This window comes from Camellia sinensis, chromosome 6 (assembly GCF_055761805.1).
Source record: "Camellia sinensis isolate YWXY chromosome 6, ASM5576180v1, whole genome shotgun sequence".
Classification (NCBI taxonomy): Eukaryota; Viridiplantae; Streptophyta; class Magnoliopsida; order Ericales; family Theaceae; genus Camellia; species Camellia sinensis.
This window is the reverse complement of record NC_138966.1, coordinates 89,964,922-89,988,659: the sequence shown is the minus strand read 5'-3', so window position 1 is coordinate 89,988,659 and position 23,738 is coordinate 89,964,922. Positions and strand designations below refer to the sequence as shown.

Genomic DNA, 23,738 nt, shown 5'->3' with positions numbered 1-23,738 from the left:
GAACGACCTATTCGGGTTGTTAGTCGCCGTATTAAGAAGTTGAGGAATAAAGAAAGTTCGTTAGTCAAGGTGGACTGGCAGAATCATTGTGGCATGTATGCGACTTGGGAAAGAGAAGTGGAGATGCAAGAGAAATACCTTTAGTTATTTCCATTAGACCCTGCACTCTTTACTAAAGAAGGTACTTGAGTTTGGAGGACCAAACGCCCTAAAGGGGAGAGACTGTAACACCCGCCTTTTACCTAGCTGTTAATTTTATGGTTAATCTGAATTATGCATTTATCTGTGCATTATGTGTTATGTGCATTATGTTTGTTGACAGATATGATCACTTGTGAAAAAGACCTGTCTAATTCGTTAAATTATAATGCTATAAATTAAATAATGACCTAGGTGATTAGAGCCTAATTCATCCTAATTAGATTAAGTGGGGATTAATTACCTTAGGTTATGGTAAGAAATAATTTAATTGAAGCGGGTATAAATTAAATTATTTAAAACCAAGTAACTTAGCATTATATATATATATATGTTTGTTATCTCAAGAGAGGTGAGAGAAAAATATCATCTGAGAGAGAGTTCTAGAGAACAAGAAGAGAAGAAAAGAAAAAATAGAGAAAGTGTGGGGCAACTTCAACAACTAAACTCATTAAGGTCAAACGCCAAGTGCCAGTCACCCGTATCCCAATATACACTGTGATCCAGCTCAAGAAAGGACATAGTGGCGTTAGCCTTGCTATGTTTTTGTCAAGCTAACTTCTGTGCCTCACCGCGAGGTTCCTGTCTATCAGAGTTTTGAGGTGGATGGTGTTCACCCTTTTGGAACTCACACGCATCTTAGTTGGTTGTTACTAATGTTATAATCGTTATGGGTGGGAACGACTTTTCTCTTTTGGTTGTCTTTTGACGAACCTTGTGATATTTTGATGTACTCATGTATCTATATACATATATAGCAAAAAAAAACTTTTTTCTCATGTAAATTTCACAGCTCGTTGGACATTTCATTTCCTCGTATTAGCTTATGCTAGCCCCTATTATTTATTTTGTTCAGTTAGCCCTTTGGTAATCACAGATTACTGGCCGGTCATGATACCTAACCTATAGGGGCGGGTTTGGGTTATGACAGCCAAGCTCCTCAGCCAACTTCCTAGCACTAAACAAGATAGAGATGCGGCGAAGGTCGAGCTAGAGAAGTTAAGGAAAAAGAAGTTTGACGCCGAGAAGGAAGCTGAAGACTAGGGCTTCAAGGAGGTCGAGGAGAGCTATATCAAGCAGATCGACACCACCAAGGACATCTTCTTCAAGTTAGGCTGGAAGGCGGCTTGTGAGAAACTCAGGCATGGGCCTATGATCGAGGTGTTCACCACTCCTTCCCTTTACTTCCTGTCGGACTACATGACCTCCTATGCTGAGAACATTTTCAAGGTGCTGCAAGAAGATAAAGAAACTGTGAAAAAGGATGATGTCGTGCAGAAGGAACTCGATGAGGACAAGGAGGCCTCTATGGCCAAATAGGAGAAGGCTACAACCGGAGATGATTTTGCCTTTCTTTTTTAGTTTGACTTGTTTGTTTTTACTTTCTTTCTTTTTGTTTGTTTTTGGACCGTGTAACTGGACTATACGCCCTTACTCTTATACTTAATCGTTTGATCAATGAAAATTTCATAGTTTTTGATATGTTATTCCAAATTGATATGTGATTTTACTTTGAGTCAAACAAAAATAGCACGGCAAAGACTTTTGAGCATCTCGATCTTGTTGAGCTAAATTGGCTCGGTAAAGAGCTAAAGAGTTGGATAAAACAATAACTCCTTCGCCGAGCGAGATCAGCTTGATAAGCAACTGTGAATTGCATAAGATGCCAACTCCTCTTGCAGAGCAAAAATCAGCTTGGCAAGGCATCAAATCGTCTTGCCGAGCAAAATCAACTCAACGAGGAACTTTGACTTCGAGTTCAACAAGGCATCAACTCATCTTGCCGGGCAAATTCAACTCGGCAAGGAACTTTGCATTGAACAAGACATCAACTCATCTTGCCAGGCAATATCAGCTCAACAAAGAACTTTGAGTTGAACAAAACATTAACTCATTTTGCCGAGCAAAATCATCTTGGCAAGGAGCTCTGCGTTGAACAAGGCATCAACTCATCTTGCCGGTTAAAATCAGTTCAGCAAGGAGCTTTGAGTTAAACAAAACATCAGCTCACATTGCCGAGAAAAATCAGCTCGGCAAGGAGCCTTGAGTTGAACAAGGTATCAACTCATCCTGCTGAGCAAAATTAACTCAGCAAAAAGCTTTAAATTGAATAAGGCATCAACTCATCTTACCGAGCAAAATCAATTAAGCAAAGAACTTTGAGTTGAACAAAACATTAACTTACATTGCTAAACAAATCAGCTTGGCAAGGAGCTTTGAGTTGAACAAGGCATTAACTCATCTTGCCAGACAAGTTTAGCTCGACAAGGAACCTTAAGTTGAACAAAATATCAACTCGTGTTACCGAGCAAAATCAGCTCGACAAAAAACTTTGAGTTAAACAAGGCATCAACTCAGCTTGCCAGACAAGTTTAGCTCAACAAGGAACTTTGAGTTAAACAAAATATTAACTCGTCTTGCTGAGCAAAATCAGCTCGGCAAAAAACTTTGAGCTAAACAAGGCATCAACTCATTTTGCAGGGAAAAATCAGCTTGACAAAGAGCTTTGAGTTGAACAAAACATTAACTCGTCTTGCGGGGGAAAATCAACTCAGTAAAAAGCTTTAAGTTGAACAAGGCATTAACTCATCTTGTCGGGCAAAATCAACTCGGTAAGGAGTTTTAAGTTGAACAAGGCATCAACTCATCTCACCGGGTAAAATCAATTCGGTAAGAAACTTTGAGTTGAACAAAACATAAACCCATTTTGCCGATCAGCTCATTGCTCCTTGCCCGCGATAATGCATCAAACCGAAGAAAAAGAATGCAAAAATACAATAATTTCCATTGGAAAAGAGCCACTATTTCCATTATATTGACATGTTTACAGTAAAGGTTGGAAAAATTACATCGAGGAATTAGGGGATACATTGAAAGTAGAACTAAAAGTAAAACAACTTCGAATTCGCCGTGTTCCATGGCCTGGGTATGGTTTGGCCATCTAGACCTTCTAGGTAGCATGCCCCTTTACCTGCTAGACCGGTTATCTTGTAGGGTCCCTCGCAATTTGCCCCCAATTTTCCTTCGCCCAATACTAGGGTGTTACCCATTACTTTATGCAAGACCAGATCCCTAATCTTGAATTGCCTGAGATGGACCATCTTGTTAAACTTTTTGGACAGTTCCTGTTGATATGGCGCGATGTGTATCAGTGTCTTTTCTCTGCGCTCTTCCACAAGGTCCAACTATAAGTCAATGGCTTCCGCATTTAAGTTCGGTTCAAAATTGTCACTCCGGATGGTAGGCATGCCGATCTCAAGTGGGATGACTGTCTCCATGCTATAAGACAAGGCAAAAGGCGTCTCCCTGGTCAAACGTCTTGGCATTGTTCGGTGAGCCCAAAGGACATTAGGAAGTTCCTTAGTCTATTTTCCCTTTGCTTTCTCCAGCCTTTTCTTTAATCCGTCAAGAATGGTCTTGTTTGACGCTTCGGCCTAGCCATTCAATTGGGGGTATGCTTGCGTGGAATTATAAAATTTGATCTTAAATTCTTCACAGAATACCTTGAACAGTTTTTCATCGAACTGTGTGCCGTTATCTGAAATCAAAGCCTAAGGAACCCTAAATCGAGTGATCACATTTTTCCAGACTAACTTCTTCACATGTTTTTTCTTTGATAGTCGCCAAAGGTTCAGCTTCCACCTACTTGGTAAAGTAATCTGTCACAGTGATGAAGAACATGTGGTTGCCTAGTGCGTTTGGGAGTGGTCCCACCATATCTAGCTCTCACATTGCGAATGACCAAGGACTCGTTAGAGGAAGGAGTTCTCTGGCTGGTTAATGAATTTGATGTGCAAACTTTTGGCACTTTTCATATTTCTCACATATTTATGCCCGTCAACCTACATGTACGGCCACCAATACCTTTGTGAAATAGTGCAGTAAGCCAGAGATCTTCCCCCAATGCGGCTTCCACATATGCCTTCATGGATTTTAAACATAAAGGCTTTGACTTTGCTTGGATGAACGCATTTCAGGTATCACCCAGTGAAGGATTTCTTATGCAAGGCTCCAGATGGGGAGAGCCAAAACCGTTTAGACTTAGCCTAAATTTTGTTTGCTTCTTTCTTGTCGGTTGGCAAAACTCTGTTTTTCAAAACGATTATGATGGGGTCCATTTAGGAGGGCCCTAACTTGGCACAAAGCACTTCTGCCGCTTCCAGTTCTTCAATGCTACACCTTAAAAGGAATTCAATCAATAGAGGGCTAGGCGTTGATTTGTCGACCATGGAAGCTAGACCGGTCAACTCATCTGTTTGGTTATTCCATTCGCAACCAATTTGTTCAACTCCAATTGCTTGGAACTTCTTGAGCTTGTCCCTTACCAAGGTCTAGTATTTGGCCATTCGGTCTTCCTTAGCTTCGTATTCTCTAGATACTTGGTTGACAATGAGCTTGGAGTCACTGTAGACCATCAACTCAATTGTTTTTAGCCAAAATGCACTTTTTAGCTTGGCTAGCAACGCTTTGTACTCAGCCTTGTTATTCGATACTGGAAACCCAAGTGTGATTGAATGTTCTATAGTCAAACTGTCTAGCGAGATCAAGACGATACTCAGTCTGGCACCATGTTTGTTCAAAGCGCCATCGACGAAAAGTTTTCACATTTCCCCGACAAATAGCTTCCAATATTCTGAGGGATCTTGAGATTTTTAAAGATTCAAACTTTCTTCGTCTTTATTATTCGGTATAGCTGACTGCACGACCATATCTTTGCTCGGCGGCCCATCTATTTCCATTTCAAGCATGCCATCATTGACTACAACTCGCATGGCTTTCTTTCTCCCTGGAAATGCGTTGTTGGGTCCAGCATGTTGTCCTGCTATTTTCAAATTCGCCAACGCATTGCTGGGTCCTGATTACGGTTGTTCTTTAATTAGTAGGTTAATGGTCTGGCGTGCATTGTATGTTTGACTTTAGAGCTTGAATTGGTATGCTTTTAGATTTGCTAATGCTCGGTCGTAGTCCACATCCCACAAGAATTTCGACTTCAGAGCTTAAAAGAAAATGTGGCAAAGATCTGATGACCGGCCTATGAATCCATTAAGCGTGACTGCCATACCGGCAAGATGTTGCATGTCCTTTGCTAAGTTTGGCCGTTTAAACTCCTATATGGCCTTGATTTGGAAGGGATTCACCTCAATTCCTCGGTTGGTCACAAAGAAGCCCAAAAACTTTTCAGATCCCATGTTGAAAGTGCACTTAGACACATTAAGGCGCAACTTATGCCACTTAAGAATATCAAACATCTCAACTAGGTTGGTCAAGTAACCGGCCTTGCTTTTGTTCTTGACCACCACGTCGTCAATGTAAGCTTCCATAGTCCGGACAAGTAGAGGGGCGAACATCTTGGTAATCATTCTTTGGAAGGTGGACCCAACGTTCTTCAGCCCAAATGACATGACTTTATAGCAAAATAACCCCTTTGGGGTCGTGAAAAATGTAATTTCCCGGTCCGATTCATACATGACGATCTGGTGATAGTCGCGGTAGGCATTGAGGAAACTGAGCCTATTGTGTCTAGTCATAAGGTTCATTGGTCAATTCGGGACAATGAGAAGCTAGCTTTGGGGCATGCTCTATTGACCGTCTTGTAATTGACGCAGACTTGCCATTTCTCATTATTCTTGGGCACCATTATTGTATTGGAAATCCATCGAGGGTATTGCACCTCTTGGATTGCCCCTGCTTCCAACAAGTTCTTAACTTCTTCCGCCACCACCTCGGCGAGATAAATGTTGATCGTCATGTTCTTTGTATGATTGGTCAGGTGTCTGGGAAGACATTAAGTTAGTGGCAAATAAAATTTAAATCGACGTCAGGCATGTCATAAGGCATCCATGTTAACACTTCAATGTTAGCCACCAAGAAGTCCACAATCTTCAATCGCTCTTGGGCGGAAAAAGATGACCCAGACAGAAAAAGCTTGCTCAGATCATTTTCATTAATTCTCACTTCTACAAGTCTTTAACGGCTTTATCTTCAACTTTCTTGCCGACATCGTCTAGGACCTTCTGATCCTGCGGTCCTTCGATCATTTGTACGAAGCCTTTGGCTGCTCGGCTTCCATGTACAGCCACAAAACATTGCTTGGCCATCACTTGATCACCCCATACTTTCTCTATCAACCCGATCGCAGAGGGGAACCTCATCACCTGGTGGTAAGTTGATGTCACCGCTTGTATGGCATGAAGTCATCCTTGATGATAGATCCCGCTTTGATCGATAAAATAGTCTTCGCAATTGGCTATTCTGATTGTGAGTTGAAACCAACTAGTGGTGAGGTTGCTGGGGCTAAGTCTTTGTCTTTCAGCTTGAGCTGTTTCATAATACATTATCTTGACCAAGTTATCTTGGATGATTAGAATGCATTTGATGTCGAAGTCTTTGACGTGCAGTGTGATGACCAATATGTCATTGTGTGGGGTTTGGTTTCGCTCCAAGTCTCTACTTGAGAAAGTAAGGATATCCTTCACCTCAGTCTTCCCTTTCTTCGCAGCTAGCTGAACGGATAAAACCTCCCTCATATGTTCGGCTTTCTTGATCATCTCTCTAAGCTAGCATACCCGCGTTGGCTCGATGATCTCATGGATTACATTGATGACTCCCTGGGGAAGGACGACAGGCTCAGCTTGGCCCTGAGGTGCTGCTTTGACACCTCCGTCAATGTAGTGGTCTAAATGTCTGACCGTCACCAATTCTTCTAAGTGTTGCTTCAAAGGCACACAATCCTCTATGCGGTGCCCTCGCTCGTCATGATAAATGCAGCATTACGTTGGATTAAAACCTCACTAGGCATCGCCTGATTTAGCCGGCTATCGGACGTATGCCTCGTCATGAATCTCGCTAAGGATGCGATAAATTAGGATTTTGAAAATCGTTGTGATGCCAGTTCAGGCGTTCAACTTTCTCTTAACATCTTCCTCGGCATCATGGGAATAGTTTTCTCGGTCAAAGTTGCGATTCTTGCTTTTGCGATTATTTTTGCGTTCTGTTCTCTTCCTCGGTTGTTCGGACGATTTTCCTCCTATCCAACTGCGTGAACCTTTCCAGCTACTCTCTTGTTCGCTACTACCGGATTTGCCTTCACGGTTGCATCGTCTTCAACTCAAATGTGTTCATTGATGCATTACATAAGCAACTCCATGGTTGACGGTTGATTCATTATAAGCGAGTCTCTGGGCCTATGTCCGACTGAAAGACTGCATTTATATTGGGTGATTACAAGGTTGGCCCGGCAATTAAGGATCTTGTTGAAAGCCTCTCAATACTTAGCGTTATTGTGATAACCCAACTCATAATACACTTAATTATGCATGTGATTATGTGTTTGATATGAATTTGTATGTTTAATTATGTGAGTTATCATGTGATTTATGTGATTATGAATTTATATCTGTTGAGTGTTGAAAAATCTTTTGTAATTGGAACCTTGAACTGAAAATTTATAGCCTTAGAGACGCCAAAAACCAAAACTAATTTCATATCTGTGTTTAGCATGATTTTTAGAGGTTATGGTGAAATTTGGCAAAATTACGATTCGTAATGAATTAATGGAGCTTAATTAGCATAAACTTTAGATTAAGCCAACCTCATCATATATAGGATTTAATGTTTAATTGATTAAGGAGATTTGGATTCTAATTAGTTGCTACTCTAATGTAATTTGGGATTTATGAGAATTTTGGAGTCTAATTCGTATTTGATTTTAATAATGATTTATTTTGGAATTAGAAATTAAGGGTCCAAATGGCTTAAGGAAGTGAAATTAATAAGTTGAATCAGTTTAATTTTAAATACGGATCCATTTGGGAGTTTAATTAATATTTGGTTTAGTTTAGTAAAATTAAAATTTGATTAATTGGTTCCAAATTGGAATTAATTAAGTTGATTATGTTATAAGGTTTGAGAAATTATGATTATTATGAATTAAATCTATTTATGAGGTATCCAATTTGAATATGAAATATATTGACAAGGATTTTGGATTTGATTTGAAATTGAAGGCCTTGGTGATTTACGAAACCAAAATTGATGATGATTATGAATTTAATTTAATATTTGGAGCCTTTTTGAGAAATTGATTAAAAATCTGATTCAGTTGATAAATTTAATTATACTTAATTGGGCTTTTAATGAGAGTTAAATTAGACTAATTAAATTATGTGAAATTTATGATTAGTTGTAATTAATTTAATTACGTATTAATTAAGATTTATGAAGACTGTGTTATTTAATTAAGCTAATCTTAATCATAAATTAAATTAAGGAAGAATCTAGAATTGTGAGTGTGTGGGTGTGTAGGGAAACCTGTGTGGGTGCGTTGAGAATTGTGTGTATATGTATAAGTGATGTGCTGGAAGCTTGAAACAATGTGCACGCGTGTAATGTGCTGTCAACAAATGACCCCCAAATTTTGGAATGGAATTGGAAGATCCATTTTTAGCTCTGAAAACCCAGAATTCGTCAACATCGCTCGAGCGAAGAAGTTGTCACTTGAGCGTAGAATGCAAACAACTAATATTTTTGCAGACTAAGGAGTCCGCTCAAGCGACCAATGTTGCACTCGAGCGAAGAGCTCTATTTTAGAAAATTTTGAAAATGTTTCGTCTCCATTCTCTTTTACTTCTAAGCACTCTTAGGCATGTATTGAGCATTATAAATGAACTAAAGAGTAAGAAAGAGCCTCAAAGAATTAAATGGATTAAAGAACGGAATGAATTGTATTGTGACCCAATTTCTATGTGTGTTATAAATTGTGTAGGGTTAACTACAAAGGTGAACCAGGCATTTGAACACTGTGAGTAATATCTTAGTAAAGATATTTTCAAGTATGTTATTTTCCAAATGCTACTTCTGTATAAGCTTTATGGATTTGTTGATTTGAATTATGAATGAGTATTCTATATGCCTAATTTTTGCATAAGGCTCTATGAAAAATATGATTTGGGCCAAAAACCGTTTGAATATCGTGATTGGCTAAAGGCCATTTGAATATGAATGTAATGGGCCAAATACCGTTTGAATGAACAGGTGATCATGATCATGAATATGAACATGCACATAGATATGAATATGAAAATGATGGACCTGAAGTCGTTCTAATTTTGATTTACATGTAATATGTATTAATGTGAGTTAGTTAATTGAGAATATCATTCATACAGCCTCTTTACTTTAATATTATTCACTGGGCATTAGTTCACTCTTTATATATATATATATATATATATATATATATATATATATATATGTAGGTGAGCAATTAGATGATCAACAATAGAGTTCGCCCCGGAGTCTACCTCTTTGTCAAGCCACCTAAGAAGTACCTCTGTGTAGAGGCTTTATTTTATTTTGTCAAGCTTGAGTTAACCTTTGTATTTTGTTAAAAGTCTTTCATGTAATGTGTGAAATATGTTATAAGATATGTCTTCGTACATGTATATATATAAGTGTGTTAAAAATGTTTTATTTACTATAGTTGATCATATACGCACAACTCAATGGACATTATTATTCTTGTTTTGCTTCCGCTTCCGGCCCCCATTATATTTAAATATTTTAAATTTTGTCTTTGAGGCCATAGGTCATCTTTGGATTACTGGCCGGTTACAACGCTAAATCTATAAGGGCGGTTTTGAGTTGTGATAGTTATACGCCTTCAAAGAGTTGTCCAGTTCCATCTTGATTCCCAAGAGATGGTCAACTTCCATGGGTGTTTTGGTGTTCATTTTGAATCTAGTGGCGAATGCCTCTGCTAATTTCTAACATGTCTCAAAGCTTCCCTTCGGCAGTCTGTCGAACCATTTCAAACCCAATTCGCCCAAACTTGACCGGAAAATTAGGTACATTAGTGCATCGTTCTGCTTGTGTCCAGCCATAACTTGTCGGAAGTGACTCACATGCATGTATGAATCATTTTTTTCCGTCATAAAGCATGAATTTTGGCTAGTGGAAATTTGCGGGGAGCGGCATGTTTTCTATCTTGAGGGAAAAAATGGTGGCGCTCAGTCTCGCTAAATCCCTATTTAGCGGCATATGTGCCGCCATGCGCAACGGTGGCATTATAACCTCCTTACTGGTACGACGGGGACAACCGCTACAGCATCGGCACACTCTAAGCCTCCCGTCGTCGTGCTCACTCCTCTAATACATCCCTCAAATCTCCCGATCGATCAGAATACGAGTATCTCAACATCATCGACGGACATGACAAATGATAGTTGTTGTCTCGAGCGTGAGACATCTCTACCGATGCAACGGAATCATCGGCTCTGAAACTTCTCCAGATGGAGAGTGAAATTGGTCGTCTACTCCAACTGTCAGAATGGTGGGATTGGGCATCCTCACTGTGGTTTCCCACTCCAGCAATGCCCTTTCCTTTCAACTGGCGCTTCATGGCCTTCATTTCCATCACCATCTTTCTGATGATGGCATCTTGGTCCCTCAGCTTGCTCTCCAAGGGCTGAGTGTGTGACTCTCATCGTTGGCACCGCCCTTTAGGGCTCAATGAGCACCCAGAACTCCTTGCGAGCTTGTCTTGTGCACCTTCATATAATTCTTGTGTGGAGGTTTCTAGTCCAGCCATGGCCTGAACGAGGGGGCAAGGTATCGCGCCTCCGAACAGACTTTAACGTAATACCATCGACGATGGATAGCGGAATGCCATCGTTGTTTGCCATGGAAAGTGATCAGAAAAGCTTGGAGGACAAGGTTTTTGTATATTGAAATTTCCACTTATGGTACCAATTGTATGGAGAGCAAATATTCTTCGCTTCTGTACTCCTTTCATCCAAGCCTTGCGTTACTCTGAAGTTGTCATACAACCTAAAAGCATAATGACGATGAGCTACTCAGCTGGTGTGTTACAGGAAAACCCCTCCGACGGTCAACTTAGCACCCTTAGAGAGAGAAGAAAGACTAAAGCACAATGTCGTTGTTGTTTGCAAACTTTGAGGACAAGGTTTTTATATATCAAAATTTCCACAGACGGTGCCAATTGTATGGGAAGCAAATATTCTTCGCTTCTGTACTTCTTTCATCCAAGCCTTGCGTTACTCCGAAGGTGTCGTACAACCTGAAAGCACAATGACAATGAGCTACTCAGTAGGTGTGTTACAGGAAAACCCCTTTGATGGTTCAGTTAGCATGCTTAGATAGAGAAGGAAGACTAAAGCAAAGATAACTTTTGGGTAAGGAAAAATTGTAGACCTTTTGCATGGAGGCGCCGCAGGGCTTATATAGTTTGTGCATGCACTACCTGACTCGTCCTTTCTTGGACGCATGAATGTATTATCCTCTCTTCACCTTACACGTGTGTGTACTAATACTGCCAAACAACATTAACTAAACCCCCAAACGGTATTGACGCGTACGGACGGTGGGTTTCCTTCTTTGCACTCCAATTAGGCCACTTGGCATATCCCTGCCAAACTATCCATAGCACTGTGCAATGATATCCACCCATCGAGACTCCGCAATCTTCAGCCAATCTAGATCAGCAATATCTAGTTGGCAACGATCAGCCTAGTCAAGCTTCACCAACTCGCCAAAGTTAAGCCCTCTCGACTCCGATGCATGGCCAACATCGTTAGCTCAGTTATGGACGTGACAATCAACCTAACTCAACCATTTTTCAGCTCGGTTGAACCCTATTTATAAGGCAAGTTCCACTCAAATCTGGAGCTTGGCCGAAACCATTAGCCTCTAACCCTAAGCCCGGTTGAAGGCAATGCCACCGTTTGACTGAGCTCGGCCCTCGGCCCAAGCCGCCCAACCAGCTCGGCCCAACACCTGAACATCATTCTAGTTCGGCTACGCGATTCGATACAGTGGCCCATACCCGATTTAGCTCGGCCCAATTGTTTGGCACAAATTCCCCTTTTCGTTACGAAGTCTAAAAAATTATTCAAGATTAGATTTACCTTACACATAACTCCCATTTTGGATAACTTTACCAATAAAACTTTCAAACTCGCCAGTTTTACTATTTAAAATAAAAAGGCTATTGGAAAAACAAGACCACTAAAGAAATATAATTATATTTATAAATAAATAAACAAAAAGATTTAATGGAAAAAAAAAAAAGAGAGAGAGTTAAAATAGAGAATATTGTTGGAGCATATGTTGAAGAAATAACTAGCTAAAATATAATAATAATAAAAAAGTTGAATTTTGCCTAGCCATTTTGACTAATCATTTGACGCTCTATTATTTGTCAAACTAATTACTTATAAAATATAAGTAAACAAAAGTGAAGTACATTTTAGCTGTGATAGCTAAGAATCTATTATTGGTCAAAACTAATTACTTACTATGTCTATGTAAATTGAACAAAAATGCTAGAGGTCCCAAAAATTCTATTAAAAGTTTTACCAAATGTCTCACATGGGTGTGGGACCCACATGGGACCCACATTGTGTGAGTCCCGCACTCATGTGAGACAATTGATAAAACATTTAGTAGAATATTTGGGGTCTCTAACATTAATAATAAGTCAACGAGTGCTTAAAGTTGTGTATTGCCTTTTCAATTTCTACATTAATTCATAATTAAATAGAAATGATAGTGCAGAAGACGAAGATAACAAGCGCTGTAATGACTAAGGACATTACAATAACTAATATAAGCATCATTAATTAATACTTCAAACCCAAACCAACCCACAAGTCTCCCACAGTTTCTTCAATTGGGAAAAAACAAAACACACATTTTTTTACAAAATTTTGAAAATTGTTACCATCTTTTGGCAACAAAAACAATCACTAAACCTGTTTTTTTTTTACAGTTTTCAAAATTTTTAAAAACAAAAACAAAACATTAGCAAACAGGAGCTAAGGTTTGCAATGCACGTATAGATATTGTAATTTAGCAAACATCCGGATGATAAATTTTGGAAAATATTTCTTCTGAGTATAGCAAATTGAAAGTACATCTAGAACACTTCAAATAAAGAAAGAAGCATAGCCGAAATTACATCCAAGTTCTGTGGAGTCACAAATGACTTTTACATAGTTAATTTTTAGTTTTATCATGACTACCATACAGGAAGCTCAACAGAATCACAAAAAGGTCATATTGACCAATTTCAGACTGAAGATCAACCCACCAATCAGTTCCATATCCATATCTTTTCTCCCAAAAACTGGCTGAAGATAGATTTTTCTTGCAAAGCAAAATGCGGGTTGTTGCCTTTGTTAGCTGCAGATCTTCCACACCACTGCAATTAACCATACATCAAAATGCATTAATCTCTTTGCAATGTGTAGCAAATCATTGACAGTTAATCAACAACAGAGGTATTCTATCAGATAAAAGTGTTAGAGGTGTTAGAACTTGTATGAAATCAAGGAAAAAGACGGGGGATAAAATTTTGATACTCAAACATGTTATTGCAGTTATATGGACGTGTGGTCGTGTTCATAACTTCTCAATTGCTTGGCTTGTCAAAAGAAAACGTACTACATAGTTAACTAATGAGTAATCTAGAATTAAAATTTATTGACCAAAACTTTTCGATACTTTTGGGTACTTTAAAAATCTTCCTAGATTAAAACTACGATACTATGAAGCACCGACCTTCAAAACAAGTGCCGTATCCGTATCGGACACACGAACACGACGGGGACACGTATGGAACACGTCACATGGCGTGTCCCCTTATGTAATTAATTTATTTTCAGGAGACACCAGGAACACTTCGGGAACATAGGGACATGCCAAGTTGTCTTTTCTCTTATTGCTTTTGACGAATGTTTATTATTTTTTTTCTTAGATTTAAATAATTAATAGATCATCCATAAAAATAAAAATAACAAGATATAAACTGTAAGTATTAATTATAAATATATATGTTTATATATATATAGAATTAGAGTTACTGTTGTTAATATTGATTGTTTGTGGATGTAATATTAACCTAGATAGCAAATAAAAATATATGAAACATATTTTATTGCCATGTCCCCACCGTGTCTGTCTCCATTTTTTTAAAATTGCCGTGTCCAAATCTATGTCCGTCTGCATCCGTATCCGGGCTTCTTAGCTACGATAGATCTTTACAATCACTTCAGATGGCATGGGTTACAGGAACCACAAATGTGTTTCGTAAGAGGGAGCTTTACAAAGGAACAGTTTGAAAGACAATCTTTGGCCATTGAGAGAGAGAGAGAGCAAGGTTCTGTATTGTAGACCTAAACTAACAAATATGTCAATATCCACTTTGTTCTGAAACTAGTGCATAAGTAACAACAGTAATGAATACTACCATGACAATAGCTGATAAAACTTCTTTGTGGCTTTTGAAGTGCAGAGAGACAAGCTTGGTTAAAGTCCATTTCGGTGGAATGGAGACCCAGAAGGAGCAATCAAACCAAGAGTTTGCATGACTTTTCTTCTTCTTGCTGTCAGTTCTTGGGATTTTCCTGTGGAAGTTGTTGCCTGAAAGCAGCATTTTAAACTTGTAGAATCATTATACGTGTCAAACAGTGGTCGACAAGAAGAAAATAAAAGATTACATCAACTCAAATAATTCAGGGTCATTAAGTTTCAGTTTTCCCTGCACGGCTATTTGCTTTAGTATTTTGCTTTTTTGCTTCCTCTAATACTTCCTGTAGGTAAATTGGAACTTGAGACAAACTTCAACCGTCATTACAAAAATACCATGTTTCACTACAAACATCAATCTATGGTAGAGAAGCACAGGCTTCATGAAGAAAGGATAGAAAAAGTTAAACATACTCACAGGGCTCATGGTTTCTGCTTTGAGCTTTTTCTGCATTCCACCATCTTGATTAGCAGCTTTGCTTTTTGCTGCCTCGCTTTTCTACAAAAGAAAATTACCATTTTTAACTTTATTTGCAGCCTACTTGCAGACTGTCCAAGCTTCCCCATTGAAGCACAAGCTCCATTTTTAATAAGCAATATAGGGGAGAATGCACAATCTATTCCGTTATATAGCACACAACACACAATCTTTTGTCACATAATTTTCATTTCCAAAAATGCCCATACAATAACTGAGCGAATAAACATGTCACAATAATTGCTAATAAGTTTTCAAAACCAACCCATATTTCTCATTTTGCAAGCCATCCAAAAATTTAGATTTAAAATTGCACAGGCATAGCATGTGCACCCACCACTAGCATTTATAAATCTATGCACTCACAGAGCTTTTGCTACTTGGGTCATGTTTCTTAGGGTCATGTTTCTTATGCACTACATCTGGATTTTGTTCTTTAGTTTTTCGTCCCCTTTTCACATTTTCTGGAAGTAATTCACCATTCTTCAACGTTGTTTGTGGTTTTGAAACACCTGTAAGCCTTGGTGAACTCCTTACCTGATACAAAAGTTGATTCATGAAGAAATTATAAAATTCAGTTATTCACATTAGACATCATTACATCAAGGAAAATGGAAAATTTACAAAGAAATGGGACATATGTTCACAATACCGAGTTTGGGTGATTTCTTTTGAGTTTCTTCTGCACCCTTTCTCGCTTTTGTTTTTCACTTTTTGTTTCCTCAGTATTTTCTGAAAACAATCCGCTTGAAGAGACCTTTCTCTGACACCAAGTTCATTTCGTGAGAAAAATACAAGATTCAATTCACATATACTAGATAGTCAAAAAGGACAACATTAATGAAGAAATGGGAGTACTCACAGAGCTAGGGCTAGTTCCCTGAACACTTGCAGATGGATGGTTACCCGGGGTACCATTTGTCTGAAAACAAGTTTTATGCCTTCACAATCAGTATTAGAGAATGTAAATAAGCATTTAAAAGAGTAGAATTTTGAAACCGAAGTAAACTTACTGAAATTGGGGATTCTATTTCCTGGATTTTTTTGGTAGTATTTTGCTTAGCTTTTCTGTCTCGCGGAGCACCAACTCTCACTTTTCCTACAAAGAAAACAACAATTTTACCAAATATCAATACACAGTGACACATAAAGATACTTTCAACTAGCTTGCCACATAGAAAACTAAAATACAAAACTCTTTGGAAACATTTATGTTTCTGGTCTGTTTATATTTACAAGAAAAATTAAAATTGTAAACAAAAACTAGTTTGGTGTCTATTTTCACCAACTCCCACCCCTCTTATTGGAAACTGCCTTCCGCCATCACTTCTGATCACCAACTCTAGCGATCCATCATTATCTTAGCACAACCACCTCTGATTGTCGACAACCCCCTTCGGATGCTACCGCCGACAACCGACAACCACCTCCCACTAGAGGCACCCAACTCTTGCCAAAAACCACCTCTGGTGACTGACAACCCACCTCCAGTTAGCACCTTCAGTGACCGATAACTACCTCCAGCCAACATCTCCAATGGCCAATAACCATCTTTAGCTAACACCCCCCGTCAGCCGTCTCTCACTTGCTTTCAAAACAAATTTTCCCCACCAGATGCACCCAACTCTAGCCAGAAAGCACCTCAGGCTACTGACAACTACCCACAGTAAGCACCTTTAGCGACAACAATCACCTCCAGCCACCATCTTCCACCACCTCCCATTGGCCACCTCTCTCATTTGTTTTCAAAACGAGTTCTTAAAACACATTTTTTGTTTTTGTTTTCGTTTTCATTTTACCAAAAATAAACATAAACAAGTTTGTTGTTTTATGTAAACCAAAAATAGTAAACTGTAAACATTACCAAACCGCACCTCATAATTGGAATCCTAAAGAACAAACTTAGCATATACTTAAAAATAGTTACAAAAAGGATGCCTATTTTTCAAAGGTAAATTTGTTTATGACCAAGGCATAATTTTGTGCACACAAAATTGGGACAGGAATTGATGGCAGGGTATCCAAGGTCGAATCAAAAATAAAATAAAATAAAAAATAATAGTGAAGAATTCATGATACCATCCTGAAGCATTTATTTCTATTTTTCTAAGATGTCACCATTAAAAGAAATCCTCAGTAACTTTTAAAGAAAGTCAGTTTGAAATCTGGATTTTAAGGAAATGAAAAAGGTTCAAACATATAAATAGAGTGGTGAGACCACACGAGTGAAACAAAAAATCTACAATTAATAAGTTTATAACCTTTTTTGCAATGTATTTGTACAAACGTGGCATTTTAACCTCACATCTTAACATTGATGGTGGTGATAGTTCTACAAGTTTCAATTCATGTTTGAGCATAATAGAGATTTTTAAATGATTACACAAGAAAAATAACTAACAAATTTTTTAAGGAAAAAATCAGATGTTTAGGCCATTAATGCTTTGAAGTATCCTTAGTTGTTTCAATCTCTAGTCACGGAGTTCTAAAACTTGTTCACCTCAAAAGAAGAGGTAATAATAATAATAATAATAATAATGTGTGTGAAGCATGTACACAAGTTGGTTGTTTCTAATATTTTAATATCAGTGACAGTGACAGTACTATGATTTACTTTCAGTCATGTAATTGTTATAAGCATGACCAAATGAGAAATTTTGCTGACCTTTGAATATGGATTCTTTCCCCTTCGCTCTACCAGATTTGAAGCGAGCAAGATCCTATAGCCATATTGAATTATTGAAGAGATTATCACTTGCTAGCACACATAATCGTTGGATAAAAAGATGCAATAAAGAAAGAAAATATCTACCTGCTCCAGAGTTTTCTCAAGTATTTCTCTATAGTTTCCATTGTTTTCCTTTAGTATCTGAATTCAAACATACCGTATGATTAAACAAAAAGTAATAAATTTGAAAATCTGATGAAAGTTAACCGATCATTGTTTCTACTCAAGATTACAAAAAGTGAGAACTTCACAAGGTTGGAGACATATACAGATATTTTACATTCTCAAACCCCGAGCGACATGTCATAGGATCCACATACATGCTGTAGGAATAAACAAGAGTTAGTCAAAGCTTATAGATGCAAAAAAAAAAAAAAGTCAAAACACAAAACGGCCATGCACAAACAAAACCACTTACTATTTATAGCTTCCATACAGTCGAACAAGAACTTTACCCACTGATCCGTTTCTAGGTTTATTTCTCCGAGTCACAGTGTTTTCATCAACAACCTACCAAACAAATAAGTAAAAGGAAAACAATCAAGTTCACAATGCAGAAATAAAGTCACGAAGTGTCAAATCAGGAATCAAACGGAAAACGCTGCAAAAATGACACTTTCAAAACCTGTGCAGGCCACCATGAGGAGCCACGGAGCCTAACCCATATCAGATCCCCCAAGACAACCTCCTCACTTAAGTGTTTGACTGCAGCTTCATCCTCATCTCCCTTGTCAGCATTACTTGTATTGCCAGAAATACATGTACTTTTCATAGCTTATGTCTGCACTTTGAATAATCTAATTTGGCAAGAAAGTACATAAAACATAAGTTGTCATTTATCAATCCAAGCAACTATAATAAAACATCTAAATTAGGGATTGTGTTACGTGGTATATAGTGGAAAAAACTAGGAAGAATAAAATGTATAGCATCAGTTCATAGGTTCAATGGGGGAATTTTGATGATTTGTTCTGCATATTCTTTTGCAACAGAAACAAAATTAAGCACAGTTTTACAATAGACTATTGTAAATTTTTGAATCAGTGACAAAAATGAAGCAAAAAAGTAAACTTAAATGATCATTCTAACCATAATTTCAAGGAATATTGAATAATATTGTCACATAAACAAAAACAACATAACAAATTTTAACCAAGTATACATCTCTCACTCTATGAGGTGACACGCACAGCCAATAGCTATCACACAAAAATCTGGATGGACAACAGAAACATAATGAAATATCACCAGATTAAACATACATTTACAAACTAATTAATCATTGCTATCAACCACTAGCTAAACCATTACGAATTGGCTTAACTCTAAAGATGAGAATAACTCTAACTTAATGTTCTTGTCAGCTCATGGGGTGTTACTCCACAAGCTTCAGCCTCTTGAGTTTTATATTACTCCACAAAGAGTGTATATACTCATGTTCCAAACTTTTTATTTGTGTACTTCTCCTCACATAGTTGTGGGCTCTACATATATATAATAAAGAGACATACATGACCATAGTGTACCTTTTTTTATTTTTTTTTAAATAGTGTACCCGTTACACAAAATACCATCACTCTATCCTGATATTTAGCCATAGAAATTTGCAACACTAATGGTTATTTGGTTGTATTTCATTTTCTGAAAAACACAAAGAAACTTATTTGACCAAATGTTTCGGAAGAATTTTTCAAACAATCAAAAAATAGCCCACTTGTATGAAACACAAAATATTGCTTTCAAATTTTTGAAAATTGTTTACAAACTATGAAAAGGATTTATCATTTTTTTTTAATTCTAAAAACACAAAAACACAATCGCCAAATCTTTATCTTCCAATTCCATGTTCCAACCAGGTCTGCTCGGTTGATATATAAGAGGTTGTTTGAAGTCGTCATGGGCAAGAGCTTAAGACTTCAACATAGCACAAAAAGAAAATTTCAAAACACGGGCAGAGTGTTGGGATTGGTCCACCTAAGTGGGTCCTATATAGTTATTTATTTGGTTTAGACATGTATTTGGTGTGGAAAAGTAGAATTCGAAATCTACTAGGAAATCCAATATGTGTGGGATTTGGTTTGCTAAATGGGGTTAGAATTCTTTGGGTTTGCGTTTGCCAATAAATAACTCAATGGGGGCTATAGATTCAGGTGTGAGAATTAAGGGAGAGATAAGGAGGTGACAGAAAGGGAAAAAAATACAAACAAGCGAGGGCATTTGGTTTGGGTACTTTTATCTCTCATATTAGTAATCACTCAAATTATAGTGAATTTATCTTACCCATGGACATAGACAGCGGGCGTTGAACCATGTAAACACTGATGGTTCATATTTTTCTATGTGTTTTTGTGCATCTATTAGTGTGGGTGGGATATAAAGAAACCCAACAAATGGTCTCAGCGCATTGGGTTTTTTTTTTTTTTTTGATCTCTTGGATACAGATAAAAAAATTGTTAAAAAAATAATGTTCCATACTATTCTATTTTTTTCGTCATAGTGGCTTGAGGCAAGGGTTATTGTTGTGGCTTAGAATTGCATGCAAGGAAGGCCTTATTCATTGTTTGATCTTACAGGACAAACAAAGGTCACACACTATGTTAATAAGGTGTACTCGAGGTTGCAATCTAGTGTGATGTGTTGGTAAATCGTGAAGGTTCATTTTTTTGTAATATCGGTGTAGATAGATAACAAAGACAATTTGAGGTAGGAGTTTACTCCAAGGTTTTTAGGTGTTGCGGTTTCATCTGTACAGTTAGAGTTTTCAAACTTTGAACAGATTATTGAGATTAGATAGATTGGTGGAGATCAAAATTCTCATGGCAAGAAAAAGTTCAAGTTTTGTGATTTAACCTTTCAACATAAACACTTATTTAACCCTATGGCAACAACGGTGAACAAAATTTTGACAAGGGAGGGGGTGGTGAAAGCTCTCAAAAAGAAGTCTGAAAAATTGAAAGGGATAAGGATGAAAAATGGGAAGAAATGCGGGAACTCGCAAACAACACGATCTAGTTGTATCTCAGGAATAACACATTTCAAGAAGTCATCAATGAGACAAATCTAGCAAAGGTACAAGTCAAAGTTCTTGACAAATAGGTTATCTTTGAAGAACCAACTATACGCACTTCAAATCACAGAAGAAGCAAACTTTATGGACCATCTAAATGAGTTCAACATGATAATAATGAAATTAGATGCCATTAGTGCGAAGATCAAGGAAGTGGATAAGGTAATCCCTTTGTTGGTCTCCTTACCTTCGTTGTATGAACATCCCATGAGTCAATGCAGAAAAAAGAGAGTGGCAAGATCTTAGATGAGGGTGTCACGGTCACATCAGATAATGGTCATGTCAAAGGCAGGACAATTGAGAGATGGAATGGATCCAACCCATGGGGTCATTCACAATCAAGGCCAAGCTACAAAAGAAAGTGCTACTATTGTGACCAAGAGGATCATATCATTAAGAATTACCAAAGCACAAGGCAGACAAGGTGAAGACAAATCCATTTGATGCAGCAGCTATAGTGGGCTCTTGTGATGATGACGCTGATGTGCTCATAGACTCTCCAAGTATGGAGAAATTAGATTGGATATTGGATTCTCAGGGTTCTTTTAACATATGTTTGGATAGGAATCATTTTTCCACATATAAGGTTGTTAACGAAAATATGTTTAGGATGGCTAATAACATAGTGAATAAGGTTGTTGGTGTGGGGACATTGCAGTTCCATATGAATGATCAAAGAATTCTTACATTGAGTGGAGTTCGACACGTGCCAGGTTTAAGGAAAATTTTGATTTCTTTGGGAAAGCTAGATTTGAGATGTCGCATGTTCTTATCTAGTGATAGATTTCTTTAGGTTTTCAAGGGAGATGGGGTTATGGTGCATGGACAGACGGTTAGCAACTTGTACAAACTATTAGGAGATGTTTTAACAAAGGGAGCTACTGTCAAGCATCAATCAAGTAGTACGAGTGGTAAGTATACACACGTGACGCGTATGGGTGAACTAGGTGATCAAAAGTTGCAAAAGGGCACAGAAGCATACATTGGTGGTTCAAAAGATGGGTAGAAAGAAGGGCAATTACTAATTCACAAGGAACCTCCGAGCAAAAAGACTGAGTTGGTTGACAAGGCGAAGCACACGCTTGGGAAGAAAAGAGTTTCTTTTGCTCAAATTTTGGTTAGTGGTGGTGATCTCTCCAAATGCACACAAAAAGGCAGAGAGAAGAGTCACAACAATTGGTAAAGTGAGCTTTGCAAGGTACCCCAGGCAGGTGGTGTAAGACACACAAGTAAGGGGGTATGGATGTGGATCACCCCACATGGATGGACGCAGTGATTGTTGCGATTGGTCCACCCAAGTGAGTCCTATATAGTTATTTATTTGGTTTAGACATGTATTTGGAATGGAGTAGTACTAGTAGAGTTCAAAATCTACTAGGAAATCCAATGCGTAGGATTTGTTTTTCTAATTGTAAAGGGTTAGAATTCATTGTCTTTGGATTTGGGTATTTTTATCTCTCATATTTGTAATCGCTCAAATTATAGTGGATTTCTTTTATCAATGGGTGCCGAACCACGTAAACACTGATGTTCATATTTTTCAGTGAGTTTGTGTGCTTTCTCTAGTGTGGGTGGAATATAACAAACCCAACACAACACAGAGTACATTTGGAAACCCTTTGTTTCAATTCAAGTGAATGGAACAATCATTGTGAGAAACCATTTAGATTTATTAGTCTTTCACTTTCTTCACTATAGCAGCACAGAGCATGAAACAAACAAAGAAACAAACATGACATAAGCACACAAAATGAGCAATGTTCCCAAAATGTTCATAGAATATACTCAGTGGTGCTTTTCCACACTTACATTTGAATCAATCACAGAGCTAAATAACAACAATAAGGTTTAGAGCACTTACAATCTTAGAAGCAGAAAAATAAAAAAGAAAAGTTTGCTTTCAGCTAGAGAGAGAAACTCCACTCCGTAACCCAGACTCCTCCTGTTTCTCTCTCTAGAAACTCGAAAACATACACAAACATGAGAGAGAGAGAGAGAGAGAGAGAGAGAGCTTTTAGAAAAAAGAGGAGTGTTTTTATTTGAACTTTTTGTCCAATGGCTTTTAGAGGGTCGATTCATCAATTCTCAGGAGAGTATGGGGTTCGTCGATTGCTATTCTTTGACCGTCGGATTTCTTAACGTTAACTGGGGCCCACCAATGGACACTTATTTACAGCCGTTGGATTTTCAATCTGAAGTTAGCGGGGCATCGATCAAAAAAAAGTTAGCGGCGCCATGTTTGCTAATGTAAGCTGTCCGAGCAGATTGGATCCCACTTGCTAACATGCGCCATGGCCCGCTATTCGCCACCATGCTAAAGTACCCTGAGCATTGCCTGCAGCCTGCGGCCCAACTCTCTCTCTCTCTCTCTTGTAAGTGGGATAGTCAGCCTACTTTAAATAGTGATTTTTTTATTAATTTATTATGAAAAATATAAAATAAATAAAATAAAAAGATGATTTGATTTAAATAAATTAAAATAAATAAGTTAAAAAATTAAATTAATCAGATATTATTAATCTTTTTGGTAGGGGTGTCTGCGGTTCAGTTTGTGACGGTTTGCGATTCGATTTGGACCCGTCCGCATCTATGCAGTTTGGGAAAAAGTCAACCCACAACCGCCCGCAATGTGGTTTGCGGTTTGTGCGAATAGGGTTCGCGGATATGCGGACGGTTTGCGGATTGAACTTTTTTTTCAAAAATTTATTTTTAAACTTTTTATTTCTCTCATTTTGTCAATCTTTATTTTAGACCTTTTTCTCATATTTTCTAAAATGCTTTAACATTAATAATTAATGAATTAAAACTTATAAAAAACTTATAAAATAAAAAACACAACAAATTCAATTAGTAACCTAAACAAATCATTCAAAATCTACATTCTATCATTAACTTGCATTCATCCTACATTCATCATTCATAACCCAAATAAAAAAATCCTA

General features: G+C 37.7%; 1 protein-coding gene across 7 annotated transcripts; it reads right to left on the bottom strand.

Annotated features, from left to right (window-relative positions):
- Positions 1-13,088: 13,088 nt before the first annotated feature.
- LOC114300220 (uncharacterized) lies at positions 13,089-22,903 on the bottom strand. 7 transcript variants are annotated; one of them, XR_003642594.2, is made up of 13 exons: positions 22,658-22,903; positions 18,355-18,526; positions 18,148-18,239; positions 18,010-18,052; positions 17,814-17,870; positions 17,667-17,721; positions 16,015-16,100; positions 15,864-15,923; positions 15,654-15,764; positions 15,368-15,538; positions 14,942-15,022; positions 14,465-14,637; positions 13,089-13,417 (listed from the first exon to the last, which is right to left on the bottom strand). XR_003642594.2 is itself a non-coding variant. In XM_028245105.2 (13 exons), the coding sequence occupies exons 2-13, from the start codon at positions 18,499-18,501 to the stop codon at positions 13,310-13,312; spliced, it is 1,188 nt and encodes a 395-aa protein (XP_028100906.2). In that variant the 5' UTR covers positions 18,502-18,526; positions 22,658-22,850; the 3' UTR covers positions 13,089-13,309. The 7 variants fall into 7 exon arrangements, 4 of the variants coding, with proteins under 4 accessions (XP_028100906.2, XP_028100908.2, XP_082730312.1 ...); XM_028245105.2 differs by having other exon boundaries at positions 14,938-15,022; positions 22,658-22,850; XM_082874185.1 differs by lacking the exon at positions 13,089-13,417 and adding an exon at positions 14,173-14,390 and having other exon boundaries at positions 14,938-15,022; positions 22,658-22,850.
- Between the last annotated feature and the right edge of the window lie 835 nt (positions 22,904-23,738).